Source organism: Hemibagrus wyckioides, linkage group LG02 (genome assembly GCF_019097595.1).
Source record: "Hemibagrus wyckioides isolate EC202008001 linkage group LG02, SWU_Hwy_1.0, whole genome shotgun sequence".
Taxonomy (NCBI): domain Eukaryota; kingdom Metazoa; phylum Chordata; class Actinopteri; order Siluriformes; family Bagridae; genus Hemibagrus; species Hemibagrus wyckioides.
The window spans coordinates 4759422-4780700 of NC_080711.1; the positions used below are offsets into that span (position 1 = coordinate 4759422).

The following is a 21279-nucleotide window of genomic DNA, read 5'->3' on the forward strand; positions in this document are numbered from 1 at the left end:
CAAATGTACTTTTAGAGGAATGGTCAAAAATTCCCATAAACACACTCCTAAACCTTGTGGAAAGTGTACCCAGAAGAGTTGAAGCTGTTATAGCTGCAAAGGGCGGGACAACTCCATATTACATTCATGTGCAGATAGAGGCAGACGTCCCGGTTTTGGAATGGCTCACAGTCTCTGCTCTGATTCATCCCAAGGGTGTTCTATCGGGTTGGGCTGAAACATTAAGAGTTCCTTTCCCTGGAACTAAGGGATCGAGCATGACCCCTGAATTCAATGATTTGGAGGGATGTCCCAAAACTTTTGTCAATATAGTGTATATTTAATTTATTTAATCACACACACATACATACACATACATACATACATACATACATACATATATACATATATATATACATATATATATATATATATATGCCGCTTTGAATGAACCGCAATTCATATATATATATATATATATATATATATATATATATATATATATATATATATATATATATATATATATATATGTATGTATATATATATGAATTGCGGTTCATTCAAAGCGGCATTTCAACGTTCACACCTTAACTGCTAATATAAAAAAATATCTGGTCTTGCCCTAGAAAATGGCGGCGCCCATAGCTGCCTTCGTAGCACCTAGGGAACATGATGTCGATTTGAGACACAGCCTTTAACACGCCCCTGTTGTCACATTGGCTCGCCCGAGCCCTTCCTCCGGTCGGAAGGCAAACGTCCGTTAAAGAAGTGAACAAAAATGAAGGCGACCACTTGAGGGATAAACCGCCGTATGTAGATTTTATTTTATATATATATATATATATATATATATATATATATATATATATTTTTATATATATATATGTGTGTGTCAATTTATAAATAAAACGAATTCAGTAGTGTATGTCAGTTCATTATGTCATCAGACTGCGACACTTCCTTCTACGCTGCTAATCAAAGCTAAGCTAAGATAAGCTAAAATATAAACAGCTAAAGTTTGGTTTATTTTCCTCCAGCTCCTTTCCTTAACTGTCTCATCCCCGTGCTTGTGCTTATTGTTATTATTATTATTGTTCTGTTCTTTTCGTTGCTCACAGGGTTGAGTTTGTAGACGTAAACATGGCGCAGGAGAGTGAAACCGGAGATGTGGACAGAGGCAGCGGCGAGTCCGTGATGCGAGGCCCGGGCGGAGGCGCGTGGAGTCGGCGGCGCTCCGGAGACACCGCGGCGCAGGTGCGGGCCGTGAAGGCGGCGCTGATGGACACCCTGGGAGCTCACGAGCGGCTCATCACCTACCTGCAAGCGGTGCTTCTGTGGGAGAGACCCGGACACAGCGTGCTCCTCTACACGCTCACTAACTGCGGCTTCTGGTGAGATTTCTAAAAACATCACACACACACACACGCACTTTGACGGTTTCAGTTTCTTTGGTGTTGTTATGGACAGCGATATATCTAGAAATAAATAACTAAAACTAAAAATGTAAGTACTTGTTGATGGACATGCGTTCGTCCAATGAAATCCTTTCTAGACGCTACATGTCCCGCCCCCTGCTCTGTGTCTTGCTCTACAGTAGCAGCAACCGCTCTGGCATACCTCCAAAAACACATGGTGGACAAGTTGTGGAGAAGTCGATTGGTGTGTGTGTGTGTGTGTGTGTGTGTGTGTGTGTGTGTGTGTGTGTGTGTGTGTGTGTGTGTGTGTGTGTGTGTGAGAAGGAGGACAACTCCACAGTGGTCAAAAGTCTTTGGTTACACTACCCAAGCTAAGCTGATGTCAGTTTTGTTTCGATTCGATGAGGGTGTGTCGTGTCTCCAAGGCTATTGGCTCTTGTGTTAATCCCTTAGTTAAGCCCTTAGTCTGATTTCCTGTTTGAGAAGGAAATGCAAATCAAAGAATCAAAGCACATCTCTCTCAAGAACAACTGGACTTTAAATATAAAACTGGACTAAAAATGACAAGCTACACAGTTCCATCTTCAAGCAATGTGTTTGGTATCGCGACTCTTTGAACCGGCTCTTTTAAGTGGACGACTTTCCGTCGTGAGCCGACCCTTAAACACAACGAAGTAATGCCAGGGCTTGAATACGATTTTACTAAGCTTAAACAACAAAACATAACTGGAATAATATTGCAAATTTTGTCTGGTTTTGAATAGAGCTGAAAGAGTCGACTCGTCTGAGTGAACTGAATCATCGAATCATATCGACACGCTAAAAAGAGCTGGAATCGTCATCACTATGAGCAGACCCAAATCCACAACTATATAGTACACTATTGAAGAGAACTCGACGTCAAGCGCGCTCTTGATATCCCACAATGCACTGCAGGAGGTTCGAGTTCACACCTGGTGTGAGTGTAGAGGGAACCAGGTTTCATGCTAAAGTGTTAGCTTACAAACTGTCCTTGCTGCTCCAGTGCAAAACTAAAGAAGTAGATTTGAAACACAGAGCATCTCTTGTGCATCTTGTGCATTAAAGTCCCATATCCTCGTCTTCTCCGTGCCAAAAGCCTCTTTGTAGCCGACTCCTGCTTCCCCCGGTTCCTGGAGACAGATGGCGCCTGGTTATATTTAGACCGACAGCCAAGGCTGAAGTGTGCCATTGTAAAAAAAGAAATAAATAAAGGACAGCAGGCATCTAAGACAAGGAAACTACAGCTTTATTTACCGAGCCGAAGATCCGTGATAACCACAGCCTCGTAATCTACCCGAGAACAGACGAGTGCGCACACGTTCAGCTCGCCACAGCAGGATTAGTCGCACACACGTTTTAGATCTGGGTCTTAATCGGTACGCCGTCATTTGACACACTTATCAGGAATGTTAATTAACAGGGACGTTATCATGTAATCGTGTTAGACGCACCAGGAAATCCCATGAGCGTCAGACACGATTGTGGTGAATAATGAAACATAAACAGTGCCCGAACCTCATAATCGCCAGTAAACAATCACAGCTCATAGCCCCGCCCCTTATTGCTAGAGTGTTATTTCACCCGTACGTCATCCTGAGCAACCAGTTCAGCGGAATCACCGCGATCCCGTGATCCGAGACACGTCACACCGTGGCTTTTAGTAGTGTTTGTTTATTTAAAGTCATAGTTAGAGCTGAAATAAAGCAGGATCCAATAAGGTTGCTTAACGTTTTCTGTGATACAGATCATCATGTGATGGGCGGTGCTTATTTTTTTGACCAGTGGTGTAGCGTCTCTACAGTTCTATCATGTTTCCTGAAGTTCCTACGAATAATAAACAAATTAAAAGCCGCTCCAGATTCATACGATCTTTAGGAAAACTCCCTTCTAATCTGAAATGCATAGGGAGCGTGATGAATTAGGTTACATGCTTCTTTTGCCTCTCGTAAAAATGACCCAGTTGTTATTTTTAACCCCCCGAAGCCCCACCTGATTTCAGACCACCGGCGTGGTGTGTTTGTGAGTCGAGTCGAGTCGGTGTGTGGTCAGCTGAGAGCCGATGTTCTTACGCTGGAACGTGTGGAGTCATCTGTTTTGGTCAAGTAGGATTACAGCTGTACGGTTTACTGCAGCTCACCTGTCAGACCTCCAGAGCTCAGGGGGACGTGTTTTATACACAAACACACTGTCCTGAAAGTGGAAAACTGAGCACAATGAAAGAGGGATTTCTCTCTCTCTCTCTCTCTCTCTCTCTCTCTCTCTCTCTCTGTATCTCACTGTCATTTTGTCTCTCTGTGCCCCCTCCCTTTCTCTCTCTTTCTTTGTTCCCCTCTCTCTCTCTCTCTCTCTCTCTCTCGCTCTCTTTCTCTCTCTCTCTCCCTCCCTCTCTCCCCTTCTCACCCTCTGTCGTTATTGCCCACACACTCTTTCTCACCCTCTCACCCTATCTCTATTCCATCTCTCTTTCTGTTCATCTCTTTTGCCCTCCATCTCACCCCTTTGCCCTTTTTTTTGCTGTTACCCTAACCCTAATTTTGTCTCTCTGTGCCCCCTCCCTTTCTCTCTCATTCTCTTTCTTTGCCCCCCCACTTCCTCATTCCCCCACTCGTTGTCATTGTCTTTTGCCCTTCCTCTCACCCTTTTGCCCTTGATCATTGTTGTCTTCACCCTCTCTCCCTCTCTCTTTCTCTCTCTCTGTTTCTCCATCTTGGCCTCATGCCCCCACTCGTTGTCGTCCTCACCCTCTCTCTAACCACCCCCCCCCTCGTCATTGCCCTCACCCTTTTTCTCATCCTCTCACCCTCTCTCCTTCTCTCTCTTCCTGTCTCTATTTCACTCTTCCAGTCTCTTGCCCTCTCTCTCACCCTTTTTTTGTTATTGCCTTCACCCTCTCTCCCATTCTCTTTCTTTCACCCTCCCTCCCTGTCTCCTGTCTTTCTTTCTCTCTCTCCCACCCTCCCTCTCAGCCTCATTCATGTCCTCACTCGTTCTCTCTCTCTCTCCCTCTCTCTCTCTCTCTCTCTCTCTCTCTCTCCCCCCCTCCATCCCTTTCGTTTTAAAGATCATATTAATTTGTTTAACTGCTTGATTGACTCCAGTTTAACACTCTGTCTTTGTTTGTGCCACCCTCTCTCTCTCGCTCTCTCTCTCTCACACACACACACACACACACACACACAAACACACCCATTTTGTTGGCTCAGTCATGTGGTCTTTATTCAGTTATTCCACTCATTTCTTCTTCTATGCTTCGGTTATTTTCCCCTCCCGTTCTCTAGTCCTGTGGTTTTGGCTCAGTTCTCAGAGTAAAGAGATTGGTTCGAGCTTCAGGGACACAGAGGGAGAGAAAATAACCCTACTGCAGATAATCTACAGGATAATCCGGAGACTATTTTTTAGTATTTAGATTCCTAAAGACCCTAACTAATAAAAATAATCACTGACTAAATTTCCGAAACAAATGAAGCTGCTCATAGAGTCAGCAGTCACCGTTTCTAGTTTTACAGCATCCTTGTTTATTTGTCTTCTAAAAGATTTCTGAGATTCAGACAGGAAGTGATCGAGAGCGGAAACACCTTGGCAGGAAATCAGGGCCACAGGAAACCAAATCAGCGTAACATATTTCTCGCTCTGTACAAAACACCCTGAACCCAAGAACACCAAGTTCCTGCTCCTGATGCCACTCTATAAACATCGCAGAAGATGCTGTGCAGCAAAAACCGTGCTAAACCTCATCTCAGTATTTCTCACAGCAGATTAACACGTACTACAAAAACGGCATGCTCGGCCATTTTCATGTATCCTGTGAAGAAACATGTCACACATTAGTGGTACAGTTCTCCTTCTTCTTAAACTGCAGCTCTTACACAGGAAAGGATGAAGAAAAAGAAGAAGTCAAAGCGTCTGATTTGTGTGTGTCTCTGTCTTGCAGGTTCTTTGCTTTGACCTCCTTGAGGATGCTCTTCTTGTTGGCATCGGGTCTGGCTCTGGTGGTGTGCATCGACACATGGAGGAACAAGATTTGGCCCAAGATCAAAGGTCAGCCAATCAGAGCAAGCCTCGGGGATGTAGCCATCATCACACTTCAACTCACGGATTTATCAGATTTTTAGATTGGAAGAAATGTTCAGAGGCTCGTCTCGTCTCGTCTGCAGTGACGATGCAAGAGCTCGTTGGTTGCTATAGTAACAGCACAGGCATGCCGGATATGACGCTAGTTCTCAAACCTAAACTCTTAATATGTTATACCTCTGCACTTTTTAAATAAAAATGGTCTTTGAGTGTTTATAAATCAGTACTGGCTTTAAAGTGAATAAGACTGATGATCTCCTCATCATGGCACCTGTTAGTGGGTGGGATATATTAGACAGCAGGTCAACATTTTGTCCTCAGAGTTGATGTGTTAGAAGCAGGAAAAATGGACAAGCGTAAGGATTTGAGCGAGTTTGACAAAGGGCCAAATTGTGATGGCTAGACCACTGGATCAGAGCATCTCCAAAACTGCAGCTCTTGTGGGGTGTTCCCGGTCTGCAGTGGTCAGTATCTATCAAAAGTGCTCCAAGGAAGGCACAGTGGTGAACCAGGGACAGGGTCATGGGCGGTCAAGGCTCACTGATGCACGTAGGGAGTGAAGGCTGGCCCGTGTGATCCGATCCAACAGACGAGCTACTGTTGCTCAAATTGCTGAAGAAGTTAATGCTGGTTCTGATAGAAAGGGGTCAGAATTCGGCCGGCTCCAGCCTCACGCACACACGAGGTAACAGCCGATAGTAAATCGCCAACGGACACAACAACACGCCCCACACTGAAAACAAATGAGACATGAATGCTTTATACACTAGAGGAACTGTTAGCTACTGTTGCTCAAACTGCTGAAGAAGTTAATGCTGGTTCTGATAGAAAGGGGTCAGAATTCACAGTGCAGGACGGGTCAGGGCAGTTTTGGCAGCAAAAGGGGGACCAACACTAATATTAGAGAGGTGGTCATAATGTTATGCCTTAAAGTAAAGTAGTTTCTCCGAACCGATTGTATTACTTCTATCAGATCTGACCGGATTAAGCTATAGAAAATGAACAAAAGAAAACATGGTTTTGTGTGTAAAGTAGATCTCTCTCTCTCTCTCTCTCTGTCTCTCACACATACACACACTATCAATATCAGTACAGTGCTGTTTTCTTCACCTGTATGAATTCATTTCTAACGTTCACGTGTGTGTGTGTGTTCACAGTGAAGCGAGTGGATGAGAGTGAAAATGAAAGGTATGATGGTTTTATGTAATAATTACAGGATGTTTTGCAGATAGAATCAGATCGATAACTGTGTGGGTTTTTTTTGTTTGTTTGTTTGTGTGTACAGCTGGGGCCTGGTGCAGCCCGGCACACTGAGCGTACCCGAGTTGTGCCACCACATGGCTGAGGTCTGGGTGAGCGGAACATTGTGGGCTGCAGATCTCATCGAGTTCAAACGACACAGCCCCGGTCAGGTGAGTCACGAATCAGGAGTCATACATCTCACAATCCCTCTTTCTTTAGTAAAATGTGAGAACAGACATGTGTTTGAGTTCGATTTAGATTTCGAAAGGTGCAAGAGGCACTTAGCGCCTTTTGCTTGTTAAGTCTGTAACAGTGACGATACAGATAACTGCTCGAGGACGAAAATGGACATCGTTAGATTTTTGTTCATAGTGAGTAAGTAGCTTGATGTGTTTATGTTCTGTCTCTACAGTTCTGTGTGCTGGTGTGTGCGCTGTTCTCGTTCCTGGCCATGGTGGGGCGCTACATCCCTGGAGTCGTCCTCTCTTATATCGCAAGTGAGTAAAATGTCTCAAACCCACATCACTACAGTGGCTTGTTTTCTTCATTCATTTATTTATTTTTTATCAGGCTTCCTAAAACAAGTCAGTGATAGCAGGTGTAACCATGGAAACAGAGCTAAACAATGACAATGGTTATGATGAGAGCAAAACTACAACATATAAAGTTTATATAAAATACTACAAGTGCAAAAGTTTATAGAAAAAATGAGAAGGGCATTTCGGTTTATAGTCCTCTTCCGTAAAGAAAAACGTGAAATAAAAGAATCAATTTTAAAATTTTTACTTTTAAATGCCGTCCTGCTTGCACTTATACACCGACCAGGCATAACATTATGACCACCTGCCTAATTTTAGTGTTGGTCCCCCTTTAGCCGCCAGAACAGCCCTGACCCGTCATGCACTGTGTGTTCTGACACCTTTCTATCAGAACCAGCATTAACGTCTTCAGCAGTTTGAGCAACAGTAGCTAACAGTTCCTCTAGTGTATAAAGCATTCATGTCTCGTTTGTTTTCAGTGTGGGGCGTGTTGTTGTGTCCGTTGGCGATTTACTATCGGCTGTTACCTCGTGTGTGCGTGAGGCTGGAGCCGGCCCTGCAGTGGCTGGACTTCAGCGTCAAAGGCTACATGATGTCCAAGCCCATAGACAACCAGTGTGAGTACTAAAGCATGGAAGAAAAGATGGATCATTTCCCTGTTATACTTCTTCCTTTTAGTATTAAACAGTATTAAATCTTTTTCTCTGTGTGTGTGTGTGTTTACAGTCCTTCGTCGACCGATCCGAACCGGCACCTCAGGTGACACCAGCGACAGTGAGGAGGAGCTGGCTGCCTTCTGCCCTACAGTAAGTGCACTTCATATGAAACGGTTAAGGGCACTTCTCTAGTGTGGTACCAGTTCCCAAGTAGAGTCTGTAACCTTAATTATTAAAGATTTAGTACTTAGAAGTGGCAGGAAAAGGCAAATGAAACGTGGCCAGAAATAGTGCTGATACTTTCATATTAAAGACCATTTTAAAGACCAGTATAATTAAACAAAGCAGGCTTTAGACGGATGGAATGAGACGGTCAGTTTTTCAGACATCAAGCAATTCCTAACATTATTAACAAATCAGATTAAAGGACAAACACATGGTATATTTGAGCACACTAGATGATGTTTGAATGTTTCCAGAACATGTACTTGTTATTATGAGTTACTACAATGGAATCTCAAAATCTGTTGCATCAGATACTCTGTCCTAACTCTGTCCTTCTGGAATTTTCCCCCATCCTGTAGTTTGATGAAGCGGTGGTCGCTAAGGAATTAGCCATGACCGATTCGGAGCACTCGGATGCGGAAGTCTCGTACACAGAAAATGGCACCTTTAACCTGTCCAGGGGACAGACGCCTCTCACAGAGGGCTCAGAGGGTGAGAAAGACAGTGTCTTTAGTTGATACTGATTGACCAGATGCTGTATTTTGTTTTGTTATCTATCTTTAATCTCATTATACCATCACGTCTTAAGGTTTGTTTTATTTCCTCGCATCCAGAATTCGACAGGCACAGTGACCCAGAGGAGTCCTTTGCACAGGACCTCCCAGACTTCCCGTCTATAAACCCAGACGCCACCTTGATGGAGGATGATGACGACCCCAGCCTCGGGCTGCCCAGCTTGGCCTCGGTCGGCGTCTCTGGTCCTCGCTCTTCCACCACCTCCGCCTTGCTGGACCTGGACACGCAGCTGGACTCGGACCAGGACGACCTTGACACCGACCTCTCGCTCGGCGGCTTCAACTTGACCTCTGACCTCACCGGCGATCTAGCGGGCATGCTGGCCAGCAACATGATCCAGGCGGCTCTGTCGGGGGCCCTGCAAGCTCCGCGCACATACAGGAAACAGTCGAGCTCAGAGCTGGACCCGGATTTGGACCTGGACCAGGACCAGGATGACTTCGAGCTGCTAGATCAGTCCGAGCTCAACCAGATGGATCCTATAGGAGGCGCGGGGACGAGAGGAAGCGGCCAGAACAGAACACAGGGATCCAGCTTCCTGTCCAACCTGCTGGGGAAGCCACAGTGAGCCCCGTGTGTGTGTGTGAGTGTGTTCTGATACACACCTACCTATATCACCACCTTCTGCCTGTCCATTCTCTAGAGCATAGCGAAGAGCAAGTTTGCAGTGTGTGTACATATAGGTGTGTGTGTGTATGGCACGGGTCATGAATGTTGTATTCGGTTCCACTACTCAGTGGCTCCAGTCAATCACTGTGAAGTCGTTTTGTTTTCTCGGCTGTTTCCCCCCAAATTTCTTTTGTAGGCACAGCAATAGTACACGAGGAGAAAAACCAGCAAAGCAAACGCCAAACCTTTTTACAGCATCCGAAAGGTAACAAACTGAGCCTTATTTACAAACCTCTCCAAGGCAAAAATTCTGTACAGTCATCACACGATACACTCACAATGGGACCAAGACACACATTCCTGTATAGACGCTGTAGATCACACACATCCAACAAAACGGCACGCGGTCAGGAGTCGGCCAGTCGCTCACACCGCACGCTGCTGATTAACGTCCAGTCTTAATCCACAACCTACCCACGTTCTCATACTGCTTCCTGTTACCTCAGCTCATTTAACACCAACTTCACCGGTATGTTACGTCAATTATTTCATTCCTGAACAAATTACTGCAGCTTTCTACAAATAAAAAAAAAAAATATATATAAAATATTATAAAATATACACCCACTGAGAAGCAGATCAATTGGCAGTTTCATTTTTAACCATTTAATTTGTAGGAATTATGTTTAATTATTTATTATTTGATTTTGTTTTTAATTTATTTATGCGATTACTTAATCGAGATCACGTTCAACTCAATTGCTGCTTCATGTATCGAACATATTTACCAGAATTGTCACGTTTAAATAGATTTTTCTTTTTATTATTTATTTACTTCTAGGACACTGTGTAGTTCCTCCTAAAGAATCCTAAACAATGATCTCCTAGATTTTGCAGACCAAATTTTTTACTTCAAAATAATCAAATTCTGCTGAGCTTTTATGCTTTTTTTTTTTTTTTTTTTTTATTCGTTCATGCAGGAAAAGTCAGTACTAGAAGCGTGTCCTCAGTTTTCAGCTCTGATTGTGGTCATGCAGAACATCCATAAAGGAAACGGATGCAGATTTAACTCCTTTAATGATTGCGTATGAAAGGGTCGGCTTACCGCTTCCTGATTTCTGTGGACAGTGTGTGGGAAAGGGATGCATGGATGCACCGGTACCCATTAATGGGATCCTGTGTGGCGTGAGCGCGTACGTGTACAGTGGTGGCGCTAATAAACAGACAACACGATAGTGATCAACGATAGCAAGCAAAGCATACGAAGAGGAGGTAGTAAAGCATCTTCTTACCTTCTTTCAATGTCACGTGTGTCTCAGTGCTCGCAGAACTGAACTGAAAAACTTGTAGTTCACTACATTGTTAACAGCCAGGTTCGCTGACCGGATAACTGACCTCACAGTAATAGGCTCAAAATCTCTCGTACTGTATTAAACTAGACACAGGACTGACATAAATAGAGAGAAATAACACGGCTGTTTAATTCTAAAGAGATTTCTCATTTCATTATCGGAATCGGAGAAAATGGCGTTGGATTGTTTTTGCTGGAAATAGAAGGCTCTAGGTCTCAGCCTTCCTCTCTGCAAAAGCCGATAACGTTTGTGCAACAGTGCTGATGTATGCCTTGTAGTAAAACGTGTCTGCGCTTGAAACTTCGGATATATTTGTTGGACAAAATCCCATAAACGGAGAGACGTAACGAGACAGGATCATCCTCTGCTTTAAACACCATGCAGTTTTCCATTCAGCCAATCACGAGGCAGAACCGTACGGGTCAAGAGCATCAGTTGAAGGTCAGAATGGAGGGGGAAATGGCATGGGTGATGTGGGATTTTCACACACACAGCTCTCTAGAATTAACATGGAATGTTGTGAAAACCTCCAGAGCTCAGGAGACGACTACTCTTTACAGCCATCATGAGCAAAAAAGGAGCTCAGAGAATAGACTGATGATTGAGGTGGATGTTCTATAACAGTAGAAGACCACGTCCAGCCAAGATCAGGAATCTGAGGCACAGAATCTGGACAGATTGGTCAATGATTGGATGAGCGCAACTGAGCCAATGAGCCATTTTGCCAGCCAGTGATTCTATAGGAAAACTGTAGCCTTGACCAAACCCATATCCAGTATGGAATCAGTGTAGAAGAAAACGGTGACGTCTCATGCAGTCTTAATTAAAGCCTCGTGTGTTGAATTCTAAGATGACTTCTGATTTGTGCTGTGCGTTAGTAAGAATAGCAGGCGGTGTGCTGTGATGCTTCGTTTGTTTGATTGCTGTTTTGTTTTTTGGTTTTCTTCTCTGATGATCTGCCTCTATAGTGGATCTACAGTAGATCTGGCGGACTCCTGCTTGACTTTAGCTGTTCGAGTGAAATTTTGCTGATCTTCACCATAGATGTATATATAACTCTAAAGAGCTCATGTCGTCTTATAGACAGTTTATACAGTACAAAGAAAGTCTAATCTGCATACAGACTGCTAATTAGGCAACGCCCTCCTTCTGACGTAGATTATAGATCTGATTCTGACACTGGAGACTCCTTACATCACTCGTAAACATCAACATATGAACAGTTCTATGTTTTTTTTATTGGTTTGGAAAAAAACACCTTTACTCTGTTTATACGGTATTGGTTTTTAAATTTAAAGGCATTTCAATAGTTAAAAAAAAAATTGATATAAATTTCTGAAAATTTGCCTGAAGAAAACCTGAACGAATCGGTTTTTCTGGACGAAACGGACGTAAAATCAATTTTAAAAAATAATAACTAAATAAAAAATGAAGACGACCAGAGACGGCTGTATTCGGTATTCTTTTTCTTAAATTAAGTGAGCAGTTTATCCTGCTCACTCGTTTCTATCCATTCTCTAGAGCACATTAATGACCATTTATTTTTCCATTTTCTTTCTTCGCTCATCCAAACAGCTCCTGAGGTTCTCTGGTGTTTCTCTTATATTTATATTTAGAGAAAGCCTGAAGCCTTTATTATCGCCACACATACATTACAGCACAGTGGAATCCTTTTCTTCGCATATCCCAGCTGATGAAGATGGGGTCAGAGTGATACAGCACCCCTGGAGCAGAGAGGGTTAAGGGCCTTGGTCAGTTACCCAACAGTGGAGCTTGGTGGTGCTGGGGCTTGAACCCTGGTCCTCTGATCAACAACCCAGAGCCTTAAGACCACTTGAGCCACCACTGTGCCTTTAGAGAAAGAAACATGACGTTCGTCCTTACCATTATCATTTATTTTATTTTACATCATATGTGAAATAATTATTTTTTATCGATCGAGCCACTTCAACCAAGCGTAAAATTATTATTATTATTTTAACTACAGGAGCTTTAGTACCGTGTTTATCTTTCAGTATGCTGCACTGACGTCCAGTCAGATATGTACATCTATGGTGATCTTATCTTCACCTTCCACACTTCCACATGCTGGTGGAGGGTTTATAGTCCGTTTAACCCCAAACTGACATTCTCTAACTGACAAAGAGGAAGCGGATGTCCTCTTTCTTCATCTTAATGTGCACAGGCATGTGCCAGAAATCTCTGTATATGATGTATCATGATATTACACACACACACACTTAAACATTGCGTACTATTCAAAAGCACTTGGTCTGATCAGATTAAACACGACACGGCGTCCTTCTAACTACGGAATAAGCTCCGAGCCGTGCCGTGGGGTTCAATAAAGCAATATTACGACAGTAATGTGAAGAAACGATTCGAATTATCGTGTGTTTAACTCAAATTTTTAAGGAAAAGCCTGATCACTAAATCCCTCTTTCTTCTTTCTTCCACGCTGAGGAGAAACACAATCGCTGGTCTCTCTGTTCATCGACTTATTCCGATTTATTCGCCTGATGTGAGCCAGAAAGAGAAACCACTTTACATTTGGGAAGATTCAAACATAGTAATAAAATAATAGGGCTTTACTTTAAAGAGGAAAAAAATTTATTATAAATGTAAATGTTGAGGCAGGAAAGGTCAAGGGTTAAAAAAAATATCCGACTTCAGGCTGCCTCTAGATTCACCTCACAACTTGTAAAGAGGTTTTTTATTTTAGAGGGGACAAAAAAAACAGTAATTTAATAGAATGTGTACTTTATAAAAACGATGATATTCTGGAGTATAAGTGTTGTGTACATCTGATCTGTAGATCTTCGGTTTCTCGGTCGATTTTTTTGATATGTTTTGATGTGCAAGTGAATAAATCTGAAATTAAAACCTTTGCCACTTTTTAATGTCTCTGTTTTTATTTATTTTCTCCTGGAATTCATCACTAAAAACACAATAATATGTGTATTATATAATATTTTGAATGTTTATTACGTTTGCCTGATTTCATTCTGACCAAAAATGATGGATGATGGACCAATAGGAGGACAGTGATTGATGACTTCACAGGATGTGAAGGATGGCTACAAAACACGACAGTGTCGATCATACACCCCAAACAAAACATGCAAACAGATAATCCTCATTACCTCGGGCTCTCTCTCAGAATGTTTCTATTTATCTGAACCCAATCCTCCATCATGCTAATTGATGACACAAATAAAACAATCATTTCTGTTTAATCGCGGAACATTAAAAAATCTTCATCTGATGCCTGGTCTGTTGTAAAATACAGCCAAGAATTCATTGGGCTCATCTCATGCATGTTTGACGAGTAATAATCGTAAAATCACAAATCTGGCTTTAAAATGACTAGCTAAGTGCAATGTCCGCACACAGACAACGTCAAGTATTGAGACATCTGCCTTTACATGGACATGAACTTTAATGACAACCTATTCTTAATCCATAGGGTTTAATATGGAGTTGTCCCGCCCTTTGCAGCTATAACAGCTTCAACTCTTCTGGGAAGGCTGTCCACAAGGTTTAGGAGTGTGTTTATGGGAATTTGTGACCATTCCTCTAGAAGCGCATTTGTGAGGTCAGGCACTGGTGTAGGATGAGAAGACCTGGCTCGCAGTCTCCACCCTAATTCATCCCAAAGGTGTTCTATGGGGTCGAGGTCAGGACTCTGTGCAGGCCAGTCAAGTTCCTCCACACCAAACTCACTCATCCATGTCTTTATAGATCTTGCTTTGTACACCAGCAGTCAGGCAAGTACCGTTCTTTTGACAACCACCAAAACCAGACCCGTCCATCGGATCGCCAGACAGAGAAGCATGATTGGTCAATCCAGAGAATACATCTCCACTGCTCTAGAGTCCAGTGGCAGAGTGCTTTATACCACTGTATCCGATGCTTTGCATTGCACTTGGTGATGTAAGGCCTGAATGCAGCTGCTTGGCCATGAAAACCCATTCCATGAAGTTCTCTATGCACTGTTCTAGAGCTAATCTGAAGGCCACATGAAGTTTGGAGGTCTGTAGCTATTGACTCTGCAGAAAGTTGGCGACTTCTGTGCCCCTCAGCATGCGCTCTGTGATATTACGTGGCCTACCAAGTCTTCTCTGAGTTGCTGTTGTTCCCAATTGCTTCCCCTTTGCTATAATACCACTAACAGTTGACCATGGGATATTTAGTAGTGAGGAAATATCATGAATGGACTTGGCAACCTATCACGGTACCACACTTGAATTCACTGAGCTCCTGAGAGCGAGCCATTCTTTCACAAATGTTCATAGGAGCAGTCTGAATGCCTAGGTGCTTGATTTCATACATTCATGGTCATGGAAGTGATTGGAACTCCTAAGTGCAATGATTTGGAGGGGCGTCCCAAAACATTTGGCAATATAGTGTCAGTTTTTTGTCATAGTGAATGAGTGCTTATACATTCTGTACTGATGACTGCACACAGTTTTAATGTGTCCTAAATATAAATAAATGACCTAATAAAAGACAAGAAGATATTTGATCAACAGAACAAAACTCGCTGACTGACTGAATCAGAGATTATTTTCTTATAAATCGAGATGCAGACTTTTACCTCAGGTGAAGGATGTGGACGATGACCACGATAATCCAAGTGAGTTCTCATCGTCCACATCCTTCATTTCCCATCACAAATGTAGAACTCATTTGAATTTAGTGGTTATGTTTTTTGTCCTTTCGCCTGCCTGTCAGCTCAGGGTCATATTTAATCAGGTTAAGATCATTCTGAGACGATATAGACATGAAAACAGACTTGTTAAGCACTCCAAAAACAATGTGTGATGTAAATATGACTGCACTTGACGAATGTCTGTTTTATATGAAATAAGAGGCACTACAACACACAAAGTGGCTTTCACATAGGATGAGTGGTCTGAAAAGCTTTCCGGTTTGCTGTACAGATCCGTGTAGTTTTTTATATCTTATATATTATATAAGAATTTTGATGAAATCAAGTGGACAGTCAGGGGAATCAAAATGGCGTCTGGGAGTGCAATTTTTGTTAACTTTAAACTTGTTAGTGAGGTACATTAATAAAGGAAAACATTTTTTTGTTTTTACTTCAGGAACGCCTTTAAACATGTAAACATTTTTACAACATTAAGTTTTATTCTTTATTTGCAAAGAAACTTGACTGAAACGTCGGCGTGTTAAATGTTTTAGCGCTGTTTGTTAACTCTGAGGAGCGGGGCGCTAACCGGAAATGACGTCCTTGGCGCGTCCCACGACGAAAGGCGGCGCGCGAAACTTCAGAGGAATTAAAACGGGACGAGATTTGGAGTGTTTTTGTTTGCTATTGAGGACTGAACATGAGTAAAAAAGACTCAGGGGGTAAGTATGAACGTTATTCATTATGCGTGGGCGATTGATGCGAAAACTAGTAACACGCTTGTGCAATGTAGAATACAGATTGTTTTTAATTAATGCGAATAAATATTGTTAGCGATTGTGCTACCACAGTTTACTTTTTATTTCCCTACCCGCTTTCCGACAAGTCCCGCCTTCTGTGCTGGGATTGGCTGGTGAATTGTTGTAACAGTTCCCATTGGCGGCGTTTCCATCAATATTAACTCTCAGCCAGCCGTAGCGCAGGAGGCGGGACATTAAGCGCGAATCCAAAAAACAGGGGGGCGGGGTCTGTCCGAAAACGGGTACAACACTGTTTAATTTAGATATATAACTAGTTTACGTGTAAAAATGGTGGTGTTTTTTTATTTTTGTTCCAGCTGCAGACCTCATCCTGTCTTATCTGAATGAGAAAAACAGACCCTACAGCGCTCAGGATGTGTTCGGTAACCTGCAGAAACAGCACGGACTCGGAAAAACGGTATGAGCGAAAAGTCACCGAGTCGCTCAGCGCTGCTGAATTCTTGCTTCTGATTGGTCAGAAGGTGTTGCGGGACGTTCTATAAGAGCTGCGATTCAAAACATAGGTTTATGTTAATCCACTGGTTCTAGGTGACTATCTCGCACCATAAAACCTAAAAACATATTGTGGGAGGGTTTTTTTCTGGCAAGGAGGTGTTTAACACTTATGGAAGGAGTCTCCAGGGTCAGGGCTTTTTATAATGCTTATGGGTAAAGCTGGAATGTCAATGGAGAGACAGAGGACATTGTGCTTTTTATATGTATATCTATATGATGTGGAATTGGGTTGTTGATACACTTTGAGTGTGTGTGTAGGCGGTGGTAAAGGCCATGGAACAGCTGGCACAAGATGGTCGGATCAGAGAGAAGGTTTACGGCAAGCAGAAGATCTACTTTGCAGACCAGGTGTGTTTGTTTACACACTTTAAAGCCGGTGATCAGTGAGGAATAAAAGGTTTTAACTGTGTGTGTGTGTGTGTGTGTTAAACCTCCATCTCAGTCTCAGTTCGCCGATGTAAGCGATGCGGACCTGAAGCAGATGGACTGCCGCATTTCAGAGCTCAACAGCCAGGTGGAGGCGGTGATGCAGAGCTGCAGGCATCTCGATGCAGGTAGACGCCTGCTGTTTATCACACTTCCACTACACTGTGAGAGGGATGTCAACTCCAGCACAATGCTCATCGTCTGAGAGAACAGATATCTCTCTAATCTGATTGGTCAGAAGGTGTTGACTGATTAATTGAGAACCTCTGATCTCCGCAAATCTAGACGGTGCTCATTCTGATGCGGACACAACTCGCACACAAGAGACCCGAAATTTTTTATAATCCTGAATTTGAAAACGTTTTTCCTAATGACACCAGATTTTTTTTTTTCATAAATGCAGTGCTGTGAAAAAGTATTTGCACCTTCCTGAATTTTTTTTTATTAGTTTATAAATAATGAATTCAGAAAAAGCTGTCCAAAACTACCTGGCCCTACACTGATCAGGCATAACATTATGAGCAGTGAGAGGTGAGGTGAATAAGACTGATGATCTCATCACCTGTTAGTGGGTGGGATATATTAGACAGCAAGGGAACATTTTGTCCTCAGAGTTGATGTGTTAGAAGCAGGAAAAATGGACAAGCGTAAGGATTTGAGCGAGTTTGACGAAGGGCTGAATTGTGATGGATAGACCACTGGATCAGAGCATCTCCAAAACTGCAGCTCTTGTGGGGTGTTCCCGGTCTGCAGTGGTCAGTATCTATCAAAAGTGGTCCAAGGAAGGAACGGTGGTGAACCGGAGACAGGGTCATGGACGGCTAAGAACAATTGATGCAATTGGGGAGCGAAGGCTGGCCCGTGTGATCCGATCCAACAGACGAGCTACTGTTGCTCATATTACTGAAGAAGTTAATGCTGGTTCTGATAGAAAGGTGTCAGAATACACAGTGCAGGACGGGTCAGGGCTGTTTTGGCAGCAAAAGGGGGACTAATGCAATATTAGGCAGGTGATCATAATGTTATGCCTGGTTGGTGTATGTGAAAAAGTAATTAAAAGTTAATAATTCAATAACTGTATTTTGTATCTGGTTATCTTTGTGTAATATTAAATGATTCAGATCACCAGGCGAATTTTAAGGGTATCAAATAAGCCAACAAATACAAATAAATCAAATACTTTTTCACAGCCCTGTATTTCCTCATGATGCTCTGCAGCCCTCGCTTACTTTTTTGTGTTTTTTTTTTCCCCCCACACACAGAGCTGAAGGAGCTGAACAGCTCACTGACCACAGCGGAGATGACCACGCAGATTAGGGAGCTGAAGGCCGAGTGCGAAGCCTACAGAACCCGACTGCAGAAAATCAAATCGGCCACCAATCACGTCACGCCTGAGGAGAGAGAGAAGGTCTGAAATCGCGAGATCATGAGATCACGCTAAGTGTCAGTTTACACTGTGGAAATATTCACAGAAATATCCTAGGAGAGAGATTAATGAGTTTCAGAATTTCTCGTTCGTTCACACTGCATTCCAGATTTTTTGAAATTAGTCTAATTTCAGAATGCAGCTTCATGAAAAACTGTAGAATAACAGTAAAAAAATAAGAGTTACAATCAAAATATTAATGGAATTATTTGTCCCAAAAATGACCATCTATCCGGATGTCTTCACTGATTAAAACTGATTAATATCTACTGATCTACTGACCAGCCATCAGGATGTGTTTACTGATACAGACGTTAAAGCTCTTCCGAAGTCGCTCTGGATAAACTGAAGAAACCTTTTGTCTCCTCTTTTTTTTGAAATTTTGCCCGAGTCCAACAGAAACCTGAACACCAGGGGGCACTAGAACACAACAAAAAAGATCCATATACACACCGATCAGCCATAACATTATGGCCACCTGCCTGATATTGTGTTGGTTCCCCTTTTTTGCTGCTAAAACAGCCCTGACCCATTGAGGCATAGACTCCACTAGATCCCTGAAGGTGTGCTGTGGTATCTGGCACCAAGATGTTAGCAGCAGATCCTTTAAGTCCTGTAAGTTGTGAGGTGGGGCCTTCATGGATCGGACTTGTTTGTCCAGCACATCCCACAGATGCTGGATTGGATTGAGATCTGGGGAATTTGGAGGCCAGGTCAACACCTCAAACTGGTTGTTGTGGTCATCAAACCACCCACTAACAGGTGCCATGATGAGGAGATCTTATTCGCTTCACCTGTCAGTAGTCATAATGTTATGCCTGATCGGTGTAAACTGAACTCAAATAGTTACTCTTTGCAGCCGTGGTGAGCTAAAAAGGCATCCTTTAACACTCAGTGTATTAAACCTGGTGGCAGACGGGGGTAATCCCAGCCACAGGAAGACGTTATCACACCTGAGTGGTGAAACAAACCTGACAGTCAAGGTTTTCTTGATGCACTTAAAAAAATCCCTTATGCTGTCCGAGTGCTTTTCTTACTACATCACCTCCCACAGTGTTTATAGTCTGATTGTGTTCTTGCTTTCCATGACCTAGTGATCCACCAGGATGTATTTACTGATAAAGACTTCTATAAGTCACTCAGGATAAGGGAAAAGTCCTACAGTGCCCCTTAGGACAAAATAAAGAAGTCAATAAACTTCTTGTGTATCCTCCTGCTGATTAATAAACTCACATGTATGTGATGTCACACACTCAATAACCTACTGCTTTTATATCTCACCTGAACACCAGGGGGCGCTAGAACAACATGCAACTGAAACTCTCCCGCTCATCTCCTTACAAATATTTAACGTGACAATTTCAACTCAACCCTGAAATAAATAAACATCTTGGTGAAGAAAAAATCGAATGCAGCACCGACGCTCTGGATTTAAGGATAAAATCATTCAGAATTCTCTACTCACACTTTCTTTGTGCTTTCCTTCACACAGGTCTACAAGGAGAGAAGCCTGTACGTGAAAGAGTGGAAGAAACGCAAGAGACTGGTAAACATCTCCGGCTGAAACAATACACGTGACGATCTGCTGGAAATAGAAAGAACGTAACGCCCTTACCCCCACAGCGCTGTCCAGTTCTGCGTTCTGATTGGTCAGAAGGGGTTGATTAACTTTAGTGATATTCTGTAAGCTCTTGCGTTATACAAATCGGATGAATATGTTGTTGCTATGGTAACAGCTCATGCACAGGGGCTGTTATTTAACACAGAGAAACATCATAATTCTTGATTAAGACCTCATCTGTTTGTAAACAGATAAAAAAAATTTGTAATTGTTGCCTGTGGTATAAAAGAAAGACCTTGCCGCATTACACCACTGCATCATGGATTGTTCCTTATTTATATTTTATTCCTTACTCAAGTGTTTTGTTTTGGATTATCCAGGCCACTGACATGATGGGAGCCATTCTTGAGGGCTATCCAAAGAGCAAGAAGGATTTTCTGGTAAGTCTTGATTGACATCCCTTCATACCTCTGTTTGTGTCCAAGCGTCTACTTTAGAGAGTTTTGTTTTTCTCTGCATGAACGTCGTATGCTGTACGAATTCATTATGACCACCTGCCTAATATTGTGTTGGTCCTCCTTTTGCTGCCAAAACAGCCCTGACCCGTCATGCACTGTGTATCCTGACACCTTTCGATCAGAACCAGCATTAACTTCTTCAGCAATTTGAGCAACAGTAGCTCGTCTGTTGGATCGGATCACACGGGCCAGCCTTCGCAATGAGCCTTGACCACCCATGACCCTGTCGCCGGTTCACCACTGTTCCTTCCTTGGACCACTTTTGATAGATACTGACCACTGCAGATCGGGAACACCCCACAAGAGCTGCAGTTTTGGAGATGCTCTGATCCAGTGGTCTAGCCATCACAATTAGGCTCTTCGTCAAACTCGCTCAAATCCTTACGCTTGTCCATTTTTCCTGCTTCTAACACATCAACTCTGAGGACAAAATGTTGACCTGCTGCCTAATATATCCCACCCACTAACAGGTACCATGATGAGGAGATCATCAGTCTTATTCACTTATAATGTTATACCTGATCAGTGTATCCTTTGTGTTTAATCAGGAGGAGGTTGGAGTGGAAACAGACGAGGAACACAAAGTGAAGATTCCTGACGCCTGAAAGCTGGAAATCCCGAGACGCTAACGGAGTCACGGAGACGAGACGAGAGGAAGAAGCTACTGATATTATTTATGATGTATATGGGTGA

At 42.8% G+C, this 21279-nt stretch overlaps 2 protein-coding genes across 2 annotated transcripts; both read left to right on the forward strand.

Moving 5' to 3' along the window:
- The first annotated feature begins 686 nt into the window (after positions 1-686).
- On the forward strand, positions 687-13588 carry retreg3 (reticulophagy regulator family member 3). Its single transcript, XM_058374298.1, has 10 exons — positions 687-791; positions 1101-1373; positions 5350-5456; positions 6647-6677; positions 6775-6901; positions 7144-7228; positions 7750-7887; positions 7997-8076; positions 8511-8643; positions 8766-13588. Exons 2-10 carry the CDS (start codon positions 1123-1125, stop codon positions 9293-9295), a joined length of 1482 nt encoding a protein of 493 aa, XP_058230281.1. The 5' UTR covers positions 687-791; positions 1101-1122; the 3' UTR covers positions 9296-13588.
- Positions 13589-15908: 2320 nt separating this feature from the next.
- Positions 15909-21273, forward strand: psmc3ip (PSMC3 interacting protein). Its single transcript, XM_058374328.1, has 8 exons — positions 15909-16061; positions 16457-16557; positions 16914-17003; positions 17098-17209; positions 18344-18489; positions 20000-20053; positions 20449-20508; positions 21135-21273. The coding sequence occupies exons 1-8, from the start codon at positions 16040-16042 to the stop codon at positions 21189-21191; spliced, it is 642 nt and encodes a 213-aa protein (XP_058230311.1). The 5' UTR covers positions 15909-16039; the 3' UTR covers positions 21192-21273.
- Positions 21274-21279: the final 6 nt, after the last annotated feature.